We start from the raw sequence: 23,584 nt of genomic DNA, 5'->3' as shown, positions 1-23,584 counted from the left end.
CCAAATATCACGTGAAAAATCGAAAGGATTTGGGTGGATTAAGCCGAAATTGGCAGGAGCCACTTTTGTCGCATTATAAAACCAGACTGAGTTGGCACAGATTTGGTAGATTAATTCATGTAGTTTATTGGTAGAGGCCAAGTGCAAGCTCATTAAATGCATACATTGTACTGTGCCAGTCTTAGAGGTGGCATTATTTAATAGTTCACCTATATATAGACCGTAAGACATTCCGAGATGATTAATTTTAGAGACACACTTAGAGACAAAAAGTCGATATAGCTACCGATGGGGCTACAAATGTTTACTGTATAGTATATGATATAATATAATACTATATATTTATAGACTATTACCAGCAGGAGGGGCACGGTAGCTTAGTGGTTAGCGCGTTCGCCTCACACCTCCAGGGTCAGGGTTCGATTCCTGCCTCCGCCTTGTGTGTGTGGAGTTTGCATGTTCTTCTGTTTCCTCCGTGTACTCCGGTTTTCTCCCCCAGTCCAAAGACATGCATGGTAGGTTGATCGGCATCTCTGGAAAAATTGTCCGTAGTGTGTGAGTGTGTGAGTGAATGGGTTGGCACTCTGTCCAGGGTGTATCCTGCCTTGATGCCCGATGACGCCCGAGATAGCCCGGGTAGTTCGGATAAGCGGTAGAAAATGAGTGAGTGAGTGAGTTACCAGCAGACACTATAGTAAGTTAGCTAAAGTGTACAGTGAGCTATTCTACAAGATGCTTGGATCAATTTACCAATAGTTCTCCTAACCTAAAAGTAATGGTTTCATTTTTTTAATTTTATCTTTTAATTTTTTTTTTATTGTAATTCAATTATGCACAGTACTCGATATCATTTTCCCTGAGCTGTACCCGTAAACAGGACAGGCTGAATCGATATCTCAATAATATTTAGGCTGAGATCCCATACGAGTATTTAACGACCTGAAAGATTTGTGTATAGATTTCAACAATATTGATTTTGTTTGTCATATTTAGTTAAGTGGGATCTAATTAACATTTTAACTCAATTAATCCATGCAGATGGTGGAACCTCTCTATCAAGATGATGGAGACAGATATGAATAATGTATGAATAGCTAAACTGTGGATAATTAGTATTATCAAGTACTTAAGCCCTCGGTCTGAATAAATGTTTGAATGTACAGAATGTGTGTAAAATTCGGAAGGATTTATACTTATGCGTGTTTATCCAAATGTTTGATTTTAACTTGAGACGAGTTGATGATGATAACCGGATCTCCAGACACCAGTGTGATGAAGTACATTTCAGTGCTGACTACAGCAAACTTAACCCCACAAGAAATGTAAGGCTAAGATAAAGTGATTGCAGGAAATAGTCTGGCCAAAGTAATTAAACTTCGTGGACATGAGGCAAAGTGCCGGCAGAACCTCATCTATTCTGAAAGAGGGTTAAAATCTGATAGCATGTGAAGTACGGTGAATAAAAAGACAGATCTTGCTGCTGACACTCCAAAGTTCTAGAGCAATATTATGGGCTGTGAAATTATTATTGAGAGCCTGAGGGGCAGGAATGGAAGATGAAAGCTCAGTGATCTTGACTACTGTACCTTGGCTCATTTCAGACCAGCCAAACTGATTGGATTTTGAGCGTAGATCTATGCATAATGGGTATCTCAAAAAAATCTATCGTAATGTTAAGTTCTGGAAGTTTTAAGTGCATCCAGAAAAAATGTAAGCTTCTACACAATGATGTACGAGTTGAATATCATCTATTTAGAGCATATTCATATTCTGTGGTTCTGCTTACTGTGAACAAAATCCAAAAGACAAAAAAAGACTGGATGGGAAAATCAATTAAGACTTTAATTTTTTTCCTTAACATTTACAACACAGCTGAATAGTTAACCAGGAAAAGGTGTAGATTGAATAATTTACTCAATAAATATGCCGATAAATTAAAATTACAAATTATATTCATATGTGGTTGGTTAAAACTCTTTGCTGTTGAAAGCAGCAACGGGAGCAAAGGAATAGAAACACCCAGGGCTGATATGGTTTTTGGGAAACAGATTGAACCTTTGCTATGAAGTGTAATAGTGTGAATAAGTCACACTACATTAAGCAAAAGGCTGCTGAAAAATTAACACTATTGTGGATGATAGAACATTTTGAAAATATTCTCCTTAATTACATCGTGTTGCTCGGTAGAGCTAGAAACCAAAAGCTTCTAGATACGTTCTCTAAATAGAAATTAGCTGAACAAAGCTCAGAGATTATAGCTCACAACCTTATTTATAATAGGATTTCTTTTTAAAAATAAAGGGAGAGAGATTTAGGTGTTTTACATCCTAGTATAATGAGCAACACGGTATTTAAAGACATTTCCATTCTAGCCCAGCGTCTCTATGGGAGCTATTGTTGCATTTGAGTTTCTTGACTTTGTGCCAGACCTTAAAATGATTACAGCTATATTAATGCATACATTAAGAAACATGGAAAGATAATTTTTCAATCAGGGAAAGAACTGTACAATAGCAGACACGGATAGAAACGAGTGCATTCGGGTCACTTAAGGCACCGTACAGTGTGCAGAAAGGATAAAGAACATGTACGTGTATGCATGAACCCATACACACGCAAGAAAGCAGCAAAGAAAAGCATACACACAGGGAGTGCATGCCCTTCCCTGTGAAGACACACAACATGTATAAAGAGCCTGCAGACACTCGCCCTCTCCATGCCGACAGTTTGTCTGGCGCTGAGGGAGCAGATATGTCTGCAGGAATTATTTCGTTTGATATATACAAGTGTATGGTGCATGTGTGCACATGCACATGTGTGTAATGTCTTCATTGCATTCTCTCTCACTTGGTCTCTCTCTCTCTCTCACTCTTTCTCTCTTTCTCTCTCTCTCTCTCTCTCTCCCGACATTGCGTGGAGTAGAGAGTTGCAGTCAACAGCAGTCAGAATCTGTTTGGTCACATCACTGGACAGAGATGGATGGATATTAAAGGAAAGGATGGAGATGGGGTCACCTCTCCAGGGAGACAAGATTTGAACAGTGGGTAATTACCCGTCAAGCATCCAATTACACACACATGCATACACGCATTCACACACACACGCACGCACACACACGCACGCACACACACACAGACACCCGCACAGAGACACCCACATATGCACACTTTCTCGTCCCTCACCACTGCTCCACCATCAGGTCAAGGACCCTGCTTATGTTCAGGTCTGAATCGAGGGCAAAGTCGCTTTCCACGAAAGGTGCCACTGGAGGCGTGAGAGGGTGCAGGCCAGATGACAGGGATTCCAGCCAATCAGCAGCATCAAACGCAGGCACATCCGACCTCCTCTTCCTGGAACGCACACTTAGAGGAGGTGTCGTGCAGAGGGGAGGGGGAGGGGGAGGGTTAGATGCAAGGGGCAGGGAATGGGCAGGGGAGGGTGGAAGTTCCAATAGAAGTGAAGAGCAAAGCGGAGATGAGCGACCACTTTCTCCTTTTGAGCTGAGCTGGGTAGGTTGCAGTTGGTCAGGCGATGGGGCAGGGGAGGAGCCTGAGAGCGTGGTGATGGATGACTGGAGTTCGGAAGTGATACCGGTGTTACCTGAAAAAAAAACAAGCATGGCAGCAGGAATAACTGCAGGAATCGTGGATTGTAATGGAAATAACATTTCCACTATATTTTGATTAATGGAAATAACATTTCTATGATATTCAGGAGTACCACATGGTGATATATGATGTCTAAAAGCATTCTGCAAAACTAACCAGAACAGCTAACAGGTTCCTCTAAAATGTCATCTATGGACTCATGTGGATCCATCTGAAATAGAACGATGATAACAGGCTTTTACTAAAAGATTCTCACATTATTCTCTCTCTCTCTCTCTCTCTCTCTCTCTCTCTCTCTCTCTCTCTCTCTCTCTCTCTCTCTCTCTCTCTCTCTCTCGGACAAACCTGTACTCTTTGAATGGCCTCCTGCAGTAGTTCCTCGAGACTGCGTTCAGTGTGGGGTGGAGCTTGCTCTGGGCTAGCTGTGATTTGCATCGGTAGCTCAAAATCCTGGGAGATTGTATCACATGGCTGACAGGAAAACACCTGCTGAGACACCATGCGGCACAAGGGATTTCAGTTTAAATTATACCTGGAATGTCTCCAAAGCTGATAAACAGTTATGTTGCATAGCTTGAAACTTAGCTTGAAGAGGTGTTTTATTAAAATGGGGCAATAAATATACTTTCTACATTCAGCAATTTTATTGCCAATCTGTTCTCACCTGTGTAAACAGCACTTCCTGTCTTTCTGTTTCTGGTTTCCCTCTGGCACATCCTTGGTCCTGTTGCAGGAAGGGGTGTAGGGAACCTCCACTTGTCTGTAATTGATATAAGATACAAAGGCACCAAATGAGTAAAAAAAAAAACTTTGTATATATATATGTATGTGGAAAGTTGTTTGTTCTTGCCGGTGTGACTGCTCTGAGAGATTTTCCTCTGGGTCTGCTCCGAATCCTCTCTCTCATCTCCAGTTCCACAGTCAGCTCCTCTGCTGCCTGCTCTGACCTCCAGAGAGCACTGGAAGGAACTGGAGGTGAGGGGGCTTGCAGGTTTGGACTTGAGCTCGCAGAAGAAGACAGGGATGTCAAGTAAGTGGAACCAGCCAAACTTTCCTCTACCACTGCTGATGGTTGGATGTAAATTTGTGACGGGCTACTAGACGGGCTTAAATTAGGGGGTGGAGGTGGTTCTAGGGTCCCTTCTAACTGGCAAAGTGGGGCTGGTGTTAGCTGGGGACGGGGTATTTGGAAGGGGCGGAGCCTCTCTAACAGAGCAGGTTTGGTGCCAGAGACCGGGAGTCCACGTTTGCGTAACTGCTGTCGGAGTTCTGACACCTGTGAGAAACCGGTAAAACACTCAATAATTCAGAAATATTCTATTCTTTATTTGGATGGAGAGTTGGTATGATTATTACCGTTAGATCGTCAAGGTTCGGGGGAAGTAAATCTAGCTTTTGAACAGAGTTTGTTTCCAGGAGGGTGCCATTTGTTTGTGGATTTGCAGGCTGAAGGCAACTTTGTGGTCCAGCTCCGGAAATCGTCACTACCTGATTCTCACTGTTAATTCAAGAAATGATGTGGATATTAATAATACCACAATGATCATGTATGCGTTGGTGTTAATGTCTCCACATTAAAAAACAAACAATTACTGTAGATCGATGTATAACAGTCTGGTTACTAGCAACCACTGGCTAGAAATAGCAAGTTACAGTAGCTAAAAGTCCTCAGTTTCTAACTTATGTTATGTTATGCCATTAGACTGTAGGCCACTTCCTACAGATTTTTAAGAACAGAAGAGTATTTTAAATACTTTATCAGTTGATACACATACAAAGCTTACTATCTATTTAATGCTACAAGCCACATTCATTTCAAATGGTTTCTAATGGGAGACTAAATACAGTATTCATGTACATGAATTTAATATTCACAGAACAGGGGCTATATTTCTGGCATTATATAGTGTCTGGCATCACTTATGTTAAATTTTATTGCACAATGTAACTATGGGTAAACTGTCAATCCCTACTGTTGATATCATTTACTAGCACTTTTGTCTGAAACATTGTTTAGTGCCCTGTGTGAACAAATGAGAAGAAATACATATTGAAAAGTTTGATAACTCCCTTACTGTTGTATGACAATTCTGATGACTAGCAATAATATCAACACAACAGATTTTTTTACTATCTAGTTGAAACTAAATAAGTTATCTTAACGTCTTTGGTTTGTTTGGTTCTGTATAGTTAGGCTATGAACTAGCAGGTATCAAATGTAATAGAAAATCTGGGCCCTGGGTCACTGGCTAAAAAAGCTTGAGAAACCTTGATTTAGATCATTTGCCATCCCTAATAGACATCATGATCTAGTAATAAAGCTTGTCAGAGTAAGATGATGTGTGGTTTTATGCACCTGGTTGCCACAGAGAGCTGTTGTTGTTGGTTTAGTATCTGTAGTTGCAGGAAAACCTGCTGTTGGTGTAGGAGGCGAGAGTATGCAGGATCAATTTGCTGAGCTTGAGTGGTACTGTTCTTTTGGGAATTGTTCCCAGAATTGCCTCCAGTGTTGCCCCGTTGGTCTGGGGGTATGTACTGGTGGTACTTCAGCTTCCTCATTTTAGGCTTACAGTCACGAGGTTTGCGTGGCCGTGGAGGGCGTGGTGAGGATAAAGACCCTCCGAGAATGGAATGAGTAGTTGGGGTTAGGCACTGAGCTGTCTGATGGAGCAACACAGCCGAAAGAATAGAAAGAAAGCCGAAAGGAAGAAAGGAAATACATAATTATTGGTAATATTAAATTGAGAAAAATGGAAATAGTTCAATCAGAACAAAACAAGAAAACAACTTTATACTTCCATGCAATGTATGTAGTCAGGCTGCAGTTAAATCAGATCTGATCTGAACAATTAATAATAATTATAACCTTTAACCCTTTTCACCAGCGCACTGGTGTTTCATTTGAATGGAAATCAACTTCCATTAAAATTTTTCAATCAGTATAAACAAATGAATTATTTATGAATTATCGCTGCAAGTAAGATGTAAAATTAGTCAGAACACTGTTGGCTTTCAATGTGAGATGTTTGTACCTCTGCTGGATAACCGTACACAGAATTTTAGTGGTAAAATAACAGCTTAAAATTTTACATGTCTCTCTCTCTCTCTCTTTCTCTCTCTCTCTTTCTCTTTTTCGCTACTTCTGGACCCCGGTTGGCTGTGGCATACTGTACTAGTCCCTGCCATGTGCGGTTCTGATTCATTCTGGATGAAATTGAGATGATACTATTATTATCTTCATCATTATTATTGTCATTAAAATTATTTATTTATTTATTTATTTATTCATTTATTTATTTCTCTTTGATTTATATATTTTTTTAAAACTCTGGTTATGTCTGTTGTACTTCCCTACATGCTCCCTTATTCATATATTTCCACTCCCACACCCAGTAAAACTTACAGTACACACACACACACACACACACACACACACACACACACACACACACATCGTACTGGCTATTACGTATGTTTTGTTGGTCTTTGTATTTGTATTTTGCATCTAATTTCTCTTCTGTAAATATTTAATTGTCTGTTTGCATAAAAATAAATAAACTCATTTACACTTGCATCATAAAATCTAATAAATCTAAATTCGTATTTAAAATGTATAAATACAATAAAAGAATTACTAACAAAAAATAAATAAAATTTTAGATGTTTATGAACCAGCAGTTAGAGAAACGAGTTTTATATCATTATTTACTTTGAAGATAATAACGTCAGTGTTGAGAACTTTTTTTTTCTTAAAAAGCTTCTATGATGGTACAAACAGAAGTACTTATGAAAAACAACAAATTTTATAAAGACCTGAGTGTCTATTATCATATGAGCCATTAACCACTTCTGTGGAGTGACTAAATTCCATTTTAGGGGCAAAATCCTTTTTTTTTTTTTTTTTTTTTTTTTTTTGGAGTTAGTAACAATACAACATTTTAAGATTTACTTACATAACATTTACTTAGTAAACTAATGTGTCATTTATTGATCCAAAATGACACACATTCAAGTTCTTAGTACATGTTTTTCTCAATCCACATTTCCTGGGCATTCAAGCATTTCATATCCCTGCCCCAATCATGATGTGAGTCTGTACCTTTGGCAGCAGTGATGTCTGAGAGGACACATACACTCCTTTGGGTCTTCCAGTCATTGCCATGGAGTTTGACCCTGCCACTGTCATGGTCACTGACTCCGTGATGCCCTCAGTTCCTGGGAGCAAAGCTGAACCACACTGCTGCAAGAGGAACAAAATTAGTTTTTAACTATAATTGAATCCCTTGTTTTCATTTTTCCTCTTCAAAACAAGGATCAAAGGTCTTAATCCCACTTGAGATCAAGAAATACGAATAAAAAAAATAAAAAACTAAAACCATTTTGTTAAATGATTTTTTTACATGATATATAAATCAGCAATATCCTAATTCACTGAATAAATATATTTCTTGCTGAATTACACAATTCTATTGTTAATTATTTTGCTATCATATTATGTATTGTGTGTTGTGTTTAATCCTTAAATCCTTATTATGCTAAAAAATAATATGAAATATCTTTCGAACCTTTCTTTCCAGAGGCTTTTAGATTTTTTTAAGTTGCAACGATTCTGTTATCACGGCATGTTAAAAATGAACGTTGGTCCAAATTTTTGGCTTCAGAACTTTGCCGTTCTAAAGTACGTTCTTTCATCCTGTCCATCTTTTTCATTTTAAAACACTGGAATTAATCATTGAGTATTAATAAGTGACATTTTTTTAATTTGGGGAAATTAATGTTTTTTATTATTTATTTTTGTGAAGATATTTATTTAATTATATCATTATATATTTATTTAATAATTATAAAATCTGCAACTTTTTTTATTTTTATTTTTTTGGTAAATGAGAAACCTCCTGTCTGAATGAGGGGGTTAGAATAGAAATCACTGCAAATGTATATCTGATTATCTTAAAAATGTCTTTAACAGTAAATACCTGAAGATTGCTTGGGCTGTGGTTGGTGGGCATGGCGACAGGTGACACATCACTCGGTGACTGGTCGCTGCTCAGCCCAGGTGAAGAGGAGAAGCTGGGGGATTGGTGTGTCCCGAGTTGCTCGGGAGACGTAGAAGAACACGAGGAGATGTCATCTTCAAAGACATCTGAGGGTAAGGAAAAGGAAACAGAAGCTGAAAAACAAAATGACACAGAGAGCTTCAAGAGAGGGAGTCCATTCATCAGTGTTACTTTCGGAGCTGATGGAATGTTAACTGATGCTGTAAATTGCAGTTTAATATACTGGAATAATGTCCAACAATTATCGAAGATGATGTTGTTAATGAATTAGACACAATGATATAACTTTATAAGCTTCCAGTTTAAAATTAAGTGTTTTTATCACCAGATTGGGAGAAATCATCCTTGAAATGTCCCCCATAAGTGTGTGTGTGTGTGTGTGTGTGTGTGTGTGTGTGTGTGTGTGTGTGTGTGTGTGTGTGTGTGTGTGTGTGTGTGTGTGTGTGTCTTAAATAGGTTATTATTTTTACTCACTGTTTTCTAATGGTGCAGTGTGTTTCTGAAGTAGCTCAATGGAACCAGTTCGCTTCTGGATCTTCTCACTGACATTCTCAACCAGACGAGCTTTTTTCGGTCTCTGCGCACCACTGATAGCCTTGTCTACAAAAAAAAAAAAAGAAAGAAAGAAAGAAAAAGGGAGAAGGAAGGTGTACAAGGTTTAATCAGCTAGCCTGGTTATTTTAAAAGAAAAAGGTTTTGAAGGGGACTAATGAATTGGATATATGAAAGCTATCATTAGCAATTTTCTCCTAAAGTAATTTGTTGGTATATCAGCCTACTGTCTACTTCTGGCTGTGTGAAATCCCATCAGCACACACACACAACACATACACAAACTACTAAATCAGTTTAACAATAACTCATATTTATTGTTATAAAAAAATTCCATTTCCTTTTGCATCATGAATCACCTTGTGCAGTTTCAGCAGTCAGAGCACTAGGGGGCGACTTCAGAATGTTGCCATCCACTGTCTGATGCTGCATCGGGAAACAGCCCAGCAACATCAACCATTAACACCAGAACACTCTTAATAACACACACTCACATAACCTAGTACATAGTCTCACAGTATTACACACACTTGCCTAGCCTTGCACACACTCGCTTTGCCAGATTGCTAGCATTTGCTTAATCTGGTGTCCGTGTACGTCCTTCCATCAATTTAAGCTTCATTTGTATAAAAATACATTGTTTTCGGTATCTTACAGGAGGCAGATTTGGTCAGTGATGGAACATTATAAGTTGTTTAATTACCAAGTAGTGATAAAACTTTTTCAAACAAATTTCTACTTTAGTGCTGTACACAGATTCTGTAAAAGGTTTTCTTCATTTGAATTTTTCCTGTTGATCATTTGTTACCGGTCATTTGCCATCCCATACGTTGAACTACCTAACTAGCATTTATGCTACTTACTAGCCTAATACTACTGTAGACTAGACTTACTAGCCTAATACTCCTGCATGCTTCATGACTGATTAGCAAAAAGGTTAACATTTAATACAAATACTCTAGACAATAGTTATGAACATTTACACTTGTGCAACAGTAACACAACTTACTATGCTTTTTCATTGACCATTGTTACTGGTTTATTAATGTCATTGTGCTTCCTGCTTATTACGTTCTGACCCATCACTCACCCCGGTGCTATTGGCCTCTTTCTCCCCTACTTTGTCAGAGCAGGAGGCCTTCACGCCTTCTGGCAAAAAAAAAAGAAGAAAAAATAGTAATGAATTAAAGAAAGAAGCTAAAGTCATGAGTCTTATTGTGACTGTAGGGAAGGGAATGCTGAAGGAGATGATATAAATTAGCATATTTTTCTATGCTATAATAGTGATATTTCACTATCGTGAGGTAAGTCAGGGGGCACAGCACAAACGAGTGAACACACTCACCGGAGTCAGCATTTAGCTCTTTCTGTTGTCTTCGATTCTGTATTCGCAACTGCAGAACTGAAAAAAAAGAAGAGGATTATGACAATAAATCAGGAATCACTTAAGAAAAATTGATGCACACGCCAGTGTGCTTTATACAACTGATCATTTTTTAAGAGACTGTATTTGCTAAGCCATGTGTAAAGCTCATCTTCGGGACGTTGCACCGTAAGAACATTAGAGAATATTACAGTTAGAAGAGCACTGCACCAACCATTACTTTTACATGAACAAAAAATCTATTTGTCATATGTACATCACACACATTTGGTTATAGGACCACACACATGCAGGCAGACTTTTTGTCACTCCCTCCCATACTACCTCCAAACACACGCACGCACACACACACACGCGCGCACACACACACACGAGCACGCACGCATACAGTTACTTAGATCAGCAGGTGAAGGGAGGGAGGGAGAGGAAGAGAGGGGAGGAGGTAACTATTTATCCCTCAGTACTTCTATTTCTGTCATCCCCCCATCCCCCTTTCAGCTGTCCCTCTTTCCCCCTCTCTCGCTCACATTCTCACTCTCAGCTCTGCTAAGTAATTTCTTCCTCTTCTTATTTTTTTCTAGAAAAATCCATTGGTCTTTTAATATCAGTGCCTGATCTAATCAATCAAAGGCCTTTCATTGAATACAATTCCAAGCGGTTACTTTGATATCCAGTACCAAGAAGATTTGAATGTAAATGGTTAAGCAGCAGAGCGAACCCTGGTGCCTTTGCTGCTGTTTGACTACAGTTCCAGTGAAAGCTTTAATGAATTTGGGTGCATTCGGTAAATCAGGAAAAAGCAGGAAAAGTCCATTATTAATGAAAAGTCAGACGAATTAAAACAGCAGTTTATGGTTTAGTGTTGCTAACTTTCGGAAGCCTTGTTGTGAGCGAAAAATCTCATGTTTATCCACCTGGCATGAGCACAGCATTATAACGTCTTGGCAAATGTCTTCTATAACACCTTTCACATGTGCATACAAGGGATTTGTCTAGCATTTGGCATTCGAGACAGTTGTTGCCGCTTCTGCTCACATTCTATAAAGGACAAAAGACTCTCACAAACAATTAATCAATTCCAAATGTTTAATTTCATTTAATGTACTGCACAGAAGAAGGACACTATTAGTCTGTGCAGGCCTGATTCATCAGACTGAAGGTCAGGACAGAGTCCTGGATAAAAGAAGGATAGCACTGACGTTTAATCTTGAAAAGCACGTAAACAAAAGTAAGAGGTCAATGACGGAGCAGAGCAGTAAACAATACAGGATCGAAGAACAATGTCAAATGAAAAACTGCCAGTGCATCGTATAACCTGCTTCCTGTTCAATGACACGTGTGAACAAATCCATCACAGTGATGTCAGAGGAACTGAGGTGGAATGAATGCTAAATTACTTCAACAGTAGACATGACTACAGTATGAGCAGATGGGTTAAATAAAATTTTAGACATTTGAGAATTCCATTACAATTTCTTGAAACTTTAAAAGTTACATATTAATCATATTAATCTGATGCATGTCTGAATTTGTTGAATTCCGAGCCATTCCAAAAAATATCTTGTCAAGCTGTCATGAGCCCAGCAGTAAAGTCCAGATTTGGCAGAATTTCTCCCTGATATAGCCTTATACTGATTACATCATTTGTACAAACCAGATATTGCACTTGGTCATAGTGATTTGGTTGTATATGGTTAAACCATTAAAGACACAATCCCTTTATCCTTAATCCCATAGCTACGGCTTTCTTCATCCAGGTAACTCTGCCCTTCAAAAAAAAAAAACAAGACAACTGTGTCTACCAGACATGGTTCTTTAATTTTTTTTTTAATGAAATGAATCTGTCCTTGTCAAACACGGTGAAACTGCTGATTCACTATTTTTAGGGCTACAGAATCTATTAACATGCCAAATTACTTCTTCCTGTTTCTCTTCTGCATGAACAAACCTCCCAATCATGAGGCTGTCATCATCTCTCATCCAAGGCCAACACGCTTTGTGCATAATCACCTGGTTTGACCAAACATGTGAACTGCAACATTTAAAAGCCAGAGTGTGCTTCAGTCAGGAGGCCACATGGATGCAGCATGTCAGAGGTCACTGGCTTTTGAAAGGATTCCAAGCACAGGAGAGAAAGCCACATGGTCTTCCCTCTGTCCACATGTATTTTAATGAGGAAACACTACCTTTCACATCGGGCATTCACCAGAAATACGCTTGTGAACCCTTTGGAAACTGAAGCATTGTACCCATCTCTTCCAATCTCTCAGCAATTTCTGCATATAACACTACAGTAATGAACACCTGGCTGAGCTCAACAAATATTTCATTATTAGCTAAAAAGATGAATCAGATGAAAGAATGAGAAGCAGTTCCTGTACTGTGCAGTGCTGTTACTTCCAGTCCAGGACTAGCAGTATCTAGCAGTACTAGCAGTATCTTAGACTAATAAAATAAAAATAAAACGGAAAGTCATATACATTTTAAGAGTTTCAATAGTATTACATATCTAGATAGATAGATAGATAGATAGATAGATAGATAGATAGATAGATAGATAGATAGATAGATAGATAGATAGATAGATAGATAGATAGATAGATAGAGTGTACGTAAACTAATTCCATTTAAAATGCCAATATAAAATGAGCCTTGATTTATAGTAACAGTTGCATATGACTGTTTATGTGTAAATTATGACAAACTACAAAATGAATAAAATTATCCATTACAAATATTGATGGAACTCAAAAAAAAAAAAAAGATCTTCAGACAATTTTCAAATCTACATATTTCTCATTCAGTATCTTTTGGGTTTAAAAGCACAGTTGATGAGAACATTTCACATTGGGATTCTAATCAGTGGCACATTTGAATCTTTTCAGTGGCTCAAATACACAATTAGGCATAAATATAGGTTCATAATTACAAAGCCACCATTACTAAGCATTTTTTTTGGTAACATAATTGAAAGGAAAATGAAATCCATGATGTCATTTTCCTCATCCATGGTGATTTTTAAACATTTGAATTTCGAGAAGCTTTAAATGCAAATTGTTTTATAGGTTCTCATAATTGCTGTGTCTGTTAAAACGACTCGTCAGTCAAACCTTAACTCAAAATACCCTCACTTTTAGTAGCACTTCTTTAACCATAATCTTGAAACCTGATAAAACCAGAAGATAAGCGCAAGGTGTTCTCATTAACAGCCAACCGCTACACAGCAGAATACACACACCTATGGTTGCTGACCAATCATCATCTTACACCAGACCAGAGTCAGATTCCTCCCCTCACATGCTGTCTCACATAAGCTAGCTATGCTCTTACTTCCTCAAGATTCAGGTGAACTCTGACCTTAGTGCTTACCTGAGCGGAATTTGCTGCGGATGAGCAGCGACCTCTCAGAGGCCAGCAAGGTCATGACAGATGGTTAGAGGCAAAGGATTAAAAATATGGAGGTTTCCTTCTGTAGGGGTTTCCTCCTGGGCAGCAGGTAAAGTAATGGGCTCTGCTGTTTGTTTGTTTTATCTCTGCAAGAGCATGAGGAAGACAGAAGGGTTACATTACAGTGACTAACACAGCACAATATACCTCAACACAATTAGTAAAACTTGATTACTTGAGTACTGCTGAGTGCTTGAGAAAGAGAGGAAAAAAAGAGATAGATAGGGTTAGCAGAGAGGCTGGTGGTAGCCACAATTGCTAATACTGGTTTTTAAAAGCACCATTTTATTATATAGGACAGATTCTGTCATGTAAAGTACAATAATAAGTAGCTGTGGTTAAAACAGCCAGAGCATAAAGATGAGGTAAAAAAAATCATTCACACGAATGCCTGAGTTACTGCCTGAGGTGCAGAAATGGACAGAATGATTAACTTTTTTTTACAAGCCCCAGTCAAATGCCGACTTTCTGCTATATCTCACTGCACTATCGATTTTAAAAGGTACTACCCAGAAGAGACCTACTCCAAAAATACCATTAAGATCTTCTTTGTGAAGTTTAAGTATGTCAGACTATTCACACTATATTCACACTTTTATAAAATACATCTGTACCCAAGATTCAGAGAGAGAGAGAGAGAGAGAGAGAGAGAGAGAGAGAGAGAGAGAGAGAGAGAGAGAATGAAAGGGATACTCACAGAAAAAGGCTCTGTGCTGCCCTGCCAGTGGAGTGGCCTGTGCCAGAGAGAGAGAGAGAAACCAAAGGACGAGGTAAAGGAGGGCAGGAATTCAGATGCATTTAATAGTGGTAGCTGTCATGCCAGGCTTGCTTCTTTTCCTTCGAAGATCTTCCAGATTTAAGAGGCTGAAGTCAAGGAGTTGAGAGTCCCTACTTCTTTTCCTTCTCTCCGAACTTACCCTGTCCTCTCTCCCTCTCTCTCTCGTTACCCCCTCACTGGACAAGGCTGTGCCAACTGTGTTGGGCTGTCAAACAAGCGCCCTGCCCCCCCCCCCCCCCCCCTTCAACCCAACCCCCTCCTCAGAAACCTTAGGACTGAGAGACACACGCACACACACACAACCACACACAGACTTGTTTGCTGACTGATTGATGCTGAGGTTTGGAGGCTTGATGGTTTCAATCACTCTCTGACTCTTGTTAGATTGGGTTCCAGAGCCTTACAGACTACTAACAAATTTGCATACTTAACACTTAAGTGCTGAATTGGAATCACTCACCCAATAACTTTGGGTATTGACTAAAGTACAAATTTCAGGGTGAAAATTAACGTGCTTCATTTGATACTTTAACAATTATTTCAATGTAAGGTATCGACATAGTAGTAGAAGATAGTTAGACTTATATGTGAGTGTTTGTGTGTAATAGAGAGAGAGAGAGAGAGAGAGAGAGAGAGAGAGAGAGAGAGAGAGAGAGAGAGAGATGCCTTGACATTATTGAATCCTAGCTGGGAAAACATGTATGGTTTCAATGACAGTGTGATCATCTTCCAAGATCAAGTGTGTTGTTGTGTGCAATGTCCTCATTAAATACATGACTTCACACACATGTACAGCTGTGAGGCATACTGTGGATTAGTCTATCAATTTAGAGAGAGAGAGAGAGGGTGTGTTTGAAGGGGGATGGGCAGAGTGGTCATTACACGCCACCTGTTCAGCCACTTTGACAGGCATGTCAGTGTGTGCTGCTGCATCAGCAGGTCACTGTACGTGTGTGTGTGTGTGTGTGTGTGTGTGTGTGTGTGTGTGTGTGTGTGTGTGTGTGTGAGAGAGAGAGAGAGAGAGAGAGAGAGACAGGGGAGAGAGACAGAGAGACACAGACAGAGAGACCAAGAGGGAGAGAGAGAGTCCATGAGGGAGGAAAAGGAAGGAAGAGCGAGAGAGAGAGAGAGAGAGAGAGAAAGACAGAGAGAGAGAGACAGAGAGAGAGAGACAGAGAGAGAGAGAGAGAGCAAGCACTGGAGTGCAGGAAGTTCAATCCTAATTATTTTATGCAGATTGTATATATAGAGCTCAGGACTGAAAGAAGCAGATGTGGAAGACTGCATGCAGAGCATCTGAATTAGTAAAACACTGGTAAATGATTAAATTTGGATATGACAAAGTGAAATATATTGGGTCTGTGATCATGGGGGACGAACTGAGTACTTCCTGTACTTCAGGTCAAAATGTCTGCTGTGTTAGAAGGTCCATAGCTTTGTTGTCTGCGGTGCACAGCAATGACTCACACAAACACTGACACAGTGACACATCTGAGGACGTGAAGGGAAAATGATGTAATCTTTCACTCCCTTATCACATATCTATGACCCCCTTTTGGGAATCCCATTCTGATTAACACCTGTTATAGTCCTTTTAACCCCCCAGATCTCCCCCTGCTCCCATTGGATCAGCCCGTGTCACTGAATGGTGCAGTTTGAAAAGTACCTTGTATTGTTTAGGCTTCTGTATTCTTCAGTACAGAGTGCACAACCAATCCCTGTTCCTTTAAATATAATAAAGTAATTAATAAAAATAATAAAAGATCTACATATTTTTTTAGACATATATGAAGCTCGTATGCAGAACAAACTAGCTTTGATAAAAAAAAAATTGTATCATCAATACAAAACTTGTATCAGCATTGAGCACTTTATTAAACTTGAGACAGTATGTAGATAAGTTTGTTTCATATGTTGCACTTGCACACAGAAATCTGGAGTGAGTTTGCCATCCAGTGGCAGTATCTTGCAATGAGAGTCGGCTCACGTCTCAGCAAGGTGATGATTGGTTATACGAGGACAGATGACAAGCCAGCAACTGGCAATTGCCTGCTTTTTGGTGGCGCTAAAATAACTCCCTAAATGGTAAAGATTACAATGTTTAGTGATGCAAAAGTCCATAATGAAAGCCATTTACATGAAATATATTCCTATAATACATTATAATGCACATGTTGAATCTTTTGAATGTTAAAATTATGGAAATGGATGAAACAATGAAGTTTCTGAAGCCTCTGCAGTTGGGAATGGCACGCATACATTTTGCACAAGGCAAGCTAGCTAACGAGGAAAAGATTACATTAAAATGCTAAGCACATAGAAAAGAAAGATTAAGTCAAAACATACATGGAACATAAATGATGAGCCATGATTAAGAGAGAACCAGTCACCAACAAACTCACACCCTGTCAGCTTGTTTCTCATACAGGGTCCTCTCTTTTGAAGATGCTGCCAAATGGAACACAGACCAAAGGCACATCTGGGGTGCACACCGGGAGCATGTGCGCACGCACACACACACACACACACACACCTTTACCTTGCGAGGACATTATTAATGCAGCTAATTAATGCTTTGCTACACCAACACATATATAAACCTGCACACAGTAATAGTATATTAATATGTTAATAGTATGAGTTTTGTATATATTTTATTATCTACTTTGAGTATGGTATATAATACATACACTCACCATCTGCTTTATTAGGAACACCTGTACATTCGTGTAGTTATCTAGGCCAATCATGTGGCATAAAATCATGCCGATGCAGACCAAGAGCTTCAGTTGATGCTCATTTCAAACACTACAGAAAAGAAAAATTGCGATTGAGGTGAATGATCTACAACAGCAGATGTAAACAATGGGTTTCCACTAATGTCCAAGAACAAGAATCTGAGGTTATCATGAACACAGACTCACCCGAACCCGGAGATCCGAAGACTGGAGTTCTTTTTCTTCAACCAAACAGTTTGGAGTCTGTGCACATAATGAGCTTCAGACTCCCGTTTTTGAATGACAGGAGTGGATCCTTATGTGGTCATCTGCTTTTGTATCTTATCAGCCTCAACTGCTCAAATTTTTTTTCAAGACTGAGATGCTTTTCTGTCTGCCTAAAATTATTTTTAATTATTTACTTAATAAATTACTGAGTCATTTCTAAAATACATTTACTGGTCAAAGGCATAAAATAATAAATCATTACACTGACAAAAAACAAAAAAAGCATTTAAATAAAAAATGAATGTCAATGGCAAGTTTTATTTTAAGGCATTTTATTTAGATATGAGACACTGTGACAGAGACTATGGCATATGCTCATTTATATGCATTTGTGTCGAATATAACCCAGTGGTTTGTGTTTCATAGAAGTGCTTGGTGTTACTAAATACCTGTTAATGTGAATAATACGCATTACATTATTTCCTGCATTTATTTTACAGGAAGTCAATTTGCTTAGTCTTTTAAAAATAATATTAATAGTTTGTAAGGCTGACAACACCCCTCTTATGACTATTACATTTTTAATACATAGCACCATGGCAAAAATCTAATGTATAACAAGTTTAATAAACAAAACTGATCCTTTTGAATACATGTCAAGTACAGCAGAATACTGCAACCCTAAAATGAACCATTTAGGAAATATTTCTTAGCAGCTCTTTCTAAGCCACTTTGAATATTTGCATGCAGTCCAGTGATGCTTAAGCAGAATAAACTGCCTGCATGACCGATCATGAGAACGATTAAAGTGAGAGAGAAGGGTCAGCAAGCATACTTTAATTAAAGTGTGCAAATATTCAGACTGCTAATTATATACGAAATACACGCTATAGAGTTTTAAATTAACCCTAGGGCAATAAGACCCAGGATGATCTTTCATTATTTACAGGGAATATATTAACATATTACACAGTATATTTACTCTGCTGATGTGCATTGAGTCACACTCAAATGAAGAAATAAAAATTAAATGAAAACAAACAAACACTATCTATATACACACCTAAATTTGCTATTAAATGTTATTTACATTTCTTAGTATTTATGGTGTTATACCAAACTGTGAACATAGTAACCCGAAATTCGAATGAGCAACGATTTTGCTAACACTTCTTCTAGCGACAGTCAGTGATACAGAGAACACTTCTATGCTCACAGCAAATTGAAAGCAGTCAGAACAACAGGTTGTAGAGAAATTTTAAAATGTTCTAATTTCACAGTGTGCATTATTTCTGAAAAGCAATAAGCAATTGAAATGATGAAAGGTATTTCAAGGCACAATAGGAAAAAAAAACAAAACAGACCTGTACAACTTTTAAATAAAGAAAGGAAACTAAAATGAACGCCGCAGTATACTCTATACCTCCGAAGTTGACTTGACGCATCGTGTGACATGATGCGTTTACTTGGTAATGATGTTTGTGAAGCATTTTGATATGATCACAGGAAAGCATTAATGAAAAGTCAACAAAGCTGAATTTTTGACCTTCACAGCAAAGTGGTTCATTTTACCAGAGTTAGAAATGTGCACTCATGTAAATAAGACATTTTAAAAAAGTATTGAGGGTAAAAATAGGAGGTCAAAGAATAACAAAGCTAAAGTATTGCTGTTCATAGCAATCTATTTAAGTGGATTTCAGTGGACATTGTCACTGCATACGTAATGAGAACAGAATACTATTTAAATACAAAAGTAAATAAATTGCAAATATAATTTAAGAAAAAAAAACAAAATATATATACGAAGCCTCGTTGTAATGTTCTGTTTTCATTCTCCTCCTGTGTCGTTGTCAGACTCCATCTCAGTCAGTGTTGAGATGTACCACTCTGCATTTTCTTCCTGTTGCTCGTGCATACTGACAAGTGAAACTCCTTCAGTGTCAGGCTTTACTTTTGTGTTCATTGCTTCCTGCTGCTGACCCTGATGTTTGCGTTTGGTGTGCCGCCTCAGAGTGTTACGCTCAGCAAACCGCATATGGCATAACAGACACTGGTAAGGCTTTTCACCCGTGTGTACCCGCTGGTGCCTTGTCAGCTCTGCGGCCTCTCGGAAACGCCGTGGGCAAAGCTGGCACTCGAAGTTCCGCTCACCTGTATGGATATGTTTGTGCCGCTCCAGATGGCTAGAACGTTTGAAAGCCTTGCCACACAGCTGGCATATGTGCGGCTTCTTCTGGGAGTGTGTGATGGAATGGCGTTCGAGGTCTGAGAGGTAGTAGAAAACCCGTGGACAGTACTGGCAGTAAAGAATGCGACGTGGGCCTAATGCCTGCGGATCCTGCTTTTTTGAATGGTTGGTGGTAAGTATTGGTGAGTCTGAACCTGGACTAGGAGGGGAATTAGAGGACTGAAGTGGAAGGTCTTCAGTAGGGATTCTTAATAAAGAGTCCGTTCGATCAACTGAGACAGACTCTGGCTCAGAGACTGGTAACACTTGGTCAGCGATGCAGTGTTCCTCTAGTGCCTGAGTAACTTCAGTACAAGAAGATGAGTTAAAGACCGGAGATTTGTCAATGCATTTGGGTCGCTTTTCATTTTTTAGTTCAGCGGATACGGCTAATCTAAGCAGTGCTTCCTGGAACGAAGTGGGCATGTCAGAGCAGGAATCAGTTTGCAATTGCTTAGCCAGATTTGAGGAGTTCCCAGAGGACATGCCGGACGTGCAGGAGAAAGCAATGGGTGAGGTAGGGGCAGCAGAATAATTACAGGATTTATTTTGTCCTGAGAGACTTATAGCAGTTGTACAGGAGACAGGTTCCGGGCCAGGCGAACTCGAAGATGAAGGAAGTGCAGCAGATGATGGGGAGGAAATTGAAGAAAAATGTCCTGAAATTGAGGAAGACTGAATTCCACAGGACACTTCAGGGGATGAAAGAACAAGTAAGACAGGGGTGGACTGTGTGTTTGAGGCAAGGGCAAAAGGTAGGGACAGAGCCATAAGTTCAGATTTAGAGTTAGATGCTGAAGCTGTAAGTGTTTGAAGGTGAGATGGGGGGAGAAGGAGGATGGGAGTGTTCGAGTCAGTATTACTAGCCATGATCTGAATAGGAAGGGATGGCAGAGTAGTAGACATCGCCGGCAAGGCAGTTGACCCGGTCTCAATAGTTTCATTGGGAGATGATTTCTCCACTGCTATAGTTGCTTGTGAACTTTCCGTTGAGATACAAGGTGATGAATCCTCCAAAAGTAAATCTGGAAGTAACAACTCTCGCTCAGGCTCTGTATCCTGAAAAGCCAAAGACGTCTCAGTGTCAGACTCTGCGGATCCTGACTCATCAGAGGCAGTCACTGGCATTTCAGAAGGATTTATCTGGGAAACTTTTTGACCATCTGGAGTAAGAGTGTAGGGAATACCCTGGTCGTCTATGAGAAGCGTATCCTTTGGGTCAGGACACATGACTGATCCATATGTAGATGGTATCGCTACATGTGAGGCGGAAGGACACTGATCCCAATTGTCTAAGTGAAAGTTGCTCATATGATCATGTCCCAAGTCAGACCAATAATCTTCATCGTCCTCGTCTTGCACCACTTCTACATGCTGAGAGTCATCCTTAATCTCATCCACCTCCATTATTAACGATATCTGGTATTCACGATCTAGAACCCATTTATGCTTTTCATTGTTATCCCTGACATTCTGTTTTGGCAGGCTTAAATCCAGTGCTGCATAGACCTCTTCCTGCCCCATGGCTTCTTTAACGCTAGAAACAGCTTCAGGCATTGCTACAGCCAATCCTTTCTGTTTTTCATGAAATGGGACTGGAGCTGTACAGTTTGCACTATTGCACACCTGACTGCGCACTGTCTTTTTTTTGTACGCACAGTCTCTGGTCTTTTCAAATGTCTCAGACTTGGTAACATTTGCAAGGGCTTGTATGTCCACCTCCTCTTTGGTCATGTGACTGAAACGTTCTTCGTATTTCTTATTACTGGTATTCCTTAGAGGGGATTTTCGATGAAGGTCCTTCACAGAGTAATCACTAGATAAGAGGTTAGAGTTAAAATATATCGCTTTGGTTATTGGTTCATTCATTTCTGATTAAACAATGTTAGTCTTGATGCCAGGTGTCAGTTGTGAAGCTCTTCGTACGTTGGTCTTGTGTGGATTCAGACATGATGACACCGTTTCTGACTGGCTGACCAAACGAACAGAATTCCTGTCTGAAACTGAATCAGATGCATGCTGTTATTGCACTCCCTACCTGCTTTGTCTTCACCATCTGTACCGCCCTACTGAGATACTCCTGAGATGGACGTATTGGGGTATTTGGTTTTCAGGCTAAAATTCCATTAAGGTCCTTGAATTTTGCAACCTTGTCCATAAAACCTACTTTTGATTGATTCACATAGATTTAGTATCAGTCCCCTTGAATGGCTAAGGTCCTGCACAATATCCTCCGATATAACAATACGCTAACTTTGGTTGTTAGCTCACCAGAGAAGGAGCGATGACGTCACTCAATATTAGCCCATTTATTGCTACCTGAGAATTCACTGAATATTTTTTGCCAAATCCACTTGTATTAATCTTGCAAATAGAAGCATTTGCTCTTCTGGTGGAGCCATCTGTCTCCATCCTTGTCACTGTCACTGGAAAAAGTCATTAATCTGGAAATGAGCAAAAGAAAATAATAGACATTTTTGTTTGATATTTCAGCAGAATTTAAAGAAGAAATTTCCAAACAATTGTGTGAACATTTGGTATCATTTACAAGCACCTGTCTATTTCAATAATAGTTTGGATTCAACAATGTTGAAAAAAAATCAACTTGGAAATTCCGTTTAGTGCAAATGAATTTTTACATACAAATTCATTACAAAGTATTCTGGGCACATGTGGCTATGTCCATCACAGTAGCATGACAGTTTCTCATAGAATATCGCCTGTGAACTCGATAATCCCACACACTCAGCAGCAGTTTTTCACCTCTGGCTTTAGGCACCGAGATTTTTCCCTTAATTCCTGAATCTTTTCACAATATTATGAACTGTAGATTGTAAAAGACCTAAATTCTTTGCAATTTTGCACTGAGAAACACTATATTTATTCTGACTGACAATTTTCTTACAGAGTTTGGCACAAGATAATTAGCCATAACCCATCCTTGCAAAGACAAACCCTTTGAATATGAATGCTCCTTTTATACCCAATCTTGATACCATTTTAGTAATAGCTGTTAACCTGCTAATAGTGGAACCTTCAGTCTTAGTATAGAATTACGTTTGTCAGTGAAAACATTGAAAATCTTTTCTTTGTTCTTCAGTCAGTTTAATAAAGGGCCATATGATTTAAAAATGACAGATTTTACTGAATTTTTGGAAAGTGTCCCAACTTTTTTGGAAATGGAATTAGTAAGTTCAAGGCAAGCACATAGCATAGTTTTTAATATATACACTTTAAAGTCATGATTTTGAAAAAAAATATGTATATGATAACATTATATCTCTGTTGTCACAAATAGTGCATGTCTAAACTAAAATACACTCACTTCAAAACAATTTGCAGGATACAGCACCAATGACATAAACAGTGTGCATAATAGAGCATGCAAAAGGACTTAGTATATAGTATATATAATATAAAGTCTTATATCAGAAAGTAGTGAGGAGTATCCATTACTATTGGAACCTACTGCCTGCTTTTATACCAAAGCACTAGGGAATTTTCAAATCAGAAGGTGTGCTTTCAATTTCTAATACAGCATCGCATTTACAATTGCAGCTGTAACATTAATCATCCGTTTATCTTA

The 23,584-nt window shown here is 38.9% G+C and overlaps 2 protein-coding genes across 6 annotated transcripts in view; both read right to left on the bottom strand.

The window, feature by feature from the left end:
* Positions 1–1,817: 1,817 nt before the first annotated feature.
* Positions 1,818–15,038, bottom strand: si:dkeyp-69b9.3 (myocardin). Of its 4 annotated transcripts, none has more exons than XM_027146028.2 (15): positions 14,746–15,038; positions 13,971–14,134; positions 10,563–10,619; positions 10,308–10,366; positions 9,577–9,643; positions 9,140–9,265; positions 8,585–8,778; positions 7,708–7,848; positions 5,965–6,269; positions 4,965–5,106; positions 4,459–4,884; positions 4,273–4,368; positions 3,954–4,097; positions 3,765–3,819; positions 1,818–3,600 (listed from the first exon to the last, which is right to left on the bottom strand). In XM_027146028.2, exons 2-15 carry the CDS (start codon positions 14,023–14,025, stop codon positions 3,179–3,181), a joined length of 2,289 nt encoding a protein of 762 aa, XP_027001829.1. In that variant the 5' UTR covers positions 14,026–14,134; positions 14,746–15,038; the 3' UTR covers positions 1,818–3,178. The 4 variants fall into 4 exon arrangements, with proteins under 4 accessions (XP_027001829.1, XP_027001847.1, XP_027001836.1 ...); XM_027146046.2 differs by having other exon boundaries at positions 10,308–10,363; XM_027146035.2 differs by having other exon boundaries at positions 3,954–4,094; positions 14,746–15,037.
* A 3,048-nt stretch (positions 15,039–18,086) lies between these two features.
* The window catches only part of LOC113643413 (zinc finger protein 236), a 7,843-nt gene continuing 2,345 nt past the window's right edge, over positions 18,087–23,584 (bottom strand). For both annotated transcript variants that reach the window (XM_027147662.2, XM_027147663.2), the window contains exon 3: positions 18,087–22,442. In XM_027147662.2, the coding sequence (XP_027003463.2) occupies positions 19,600–21,867 (2,268 nt within the window). In that variant the 5' untranslated portion in view covers positions 21,868–22,442 and the 3' untranslated portion in view covers positions 18,087–19,599. The remainder of the gene's footprint in view (positions 22,443–23,584) is intronic.

Source organism: Tachysurus fulvidraco, chromosome 3, assembly GCF_022655615.1.
Source record: "Tachysurus fulvidraco isolate hzauxx_2018 chromosome 3, HZAU_PFXX_2.0, whole genome shotgun sequence".
NCBI lineage: Eukaryota > Metazoa > Chordata > Actinopteri > Siluriformes > Bagridae > Tachysurus > Tachysurus fulvidraco.
Note: the sequence above shows the minus strand (reverse complement) of the source record. Positions and strands in the feature narration are given on the sequence as shown.

Excerpts from the sequence above, each read along its gene's own strand:
- si:dkeyp-69b9.3 (XM_027146028.2), bottom strand. The coding sequence starts at position 14,025 with ATGACCTTGCTGGCCTCTGAGAGGTCGCTGCTCATCCGCAGCAAATTC. Across the intron at positions 7,849-8,584 it reads ACAGCCCAAGCAATCTTCAG|CAGTGTGGTTCAGCTTTGCT; the intron begins GTATTTACTGTT and ends TTCCTCTTGCAG. Across the intron at positions 3,820-3,953 it reads AGGCCATTCAAAGAGTACAG|ATGGATCCACATGAGTCCAT; the intron begins GTTTGTCCGAGA and ends GTTCTATTTCAG.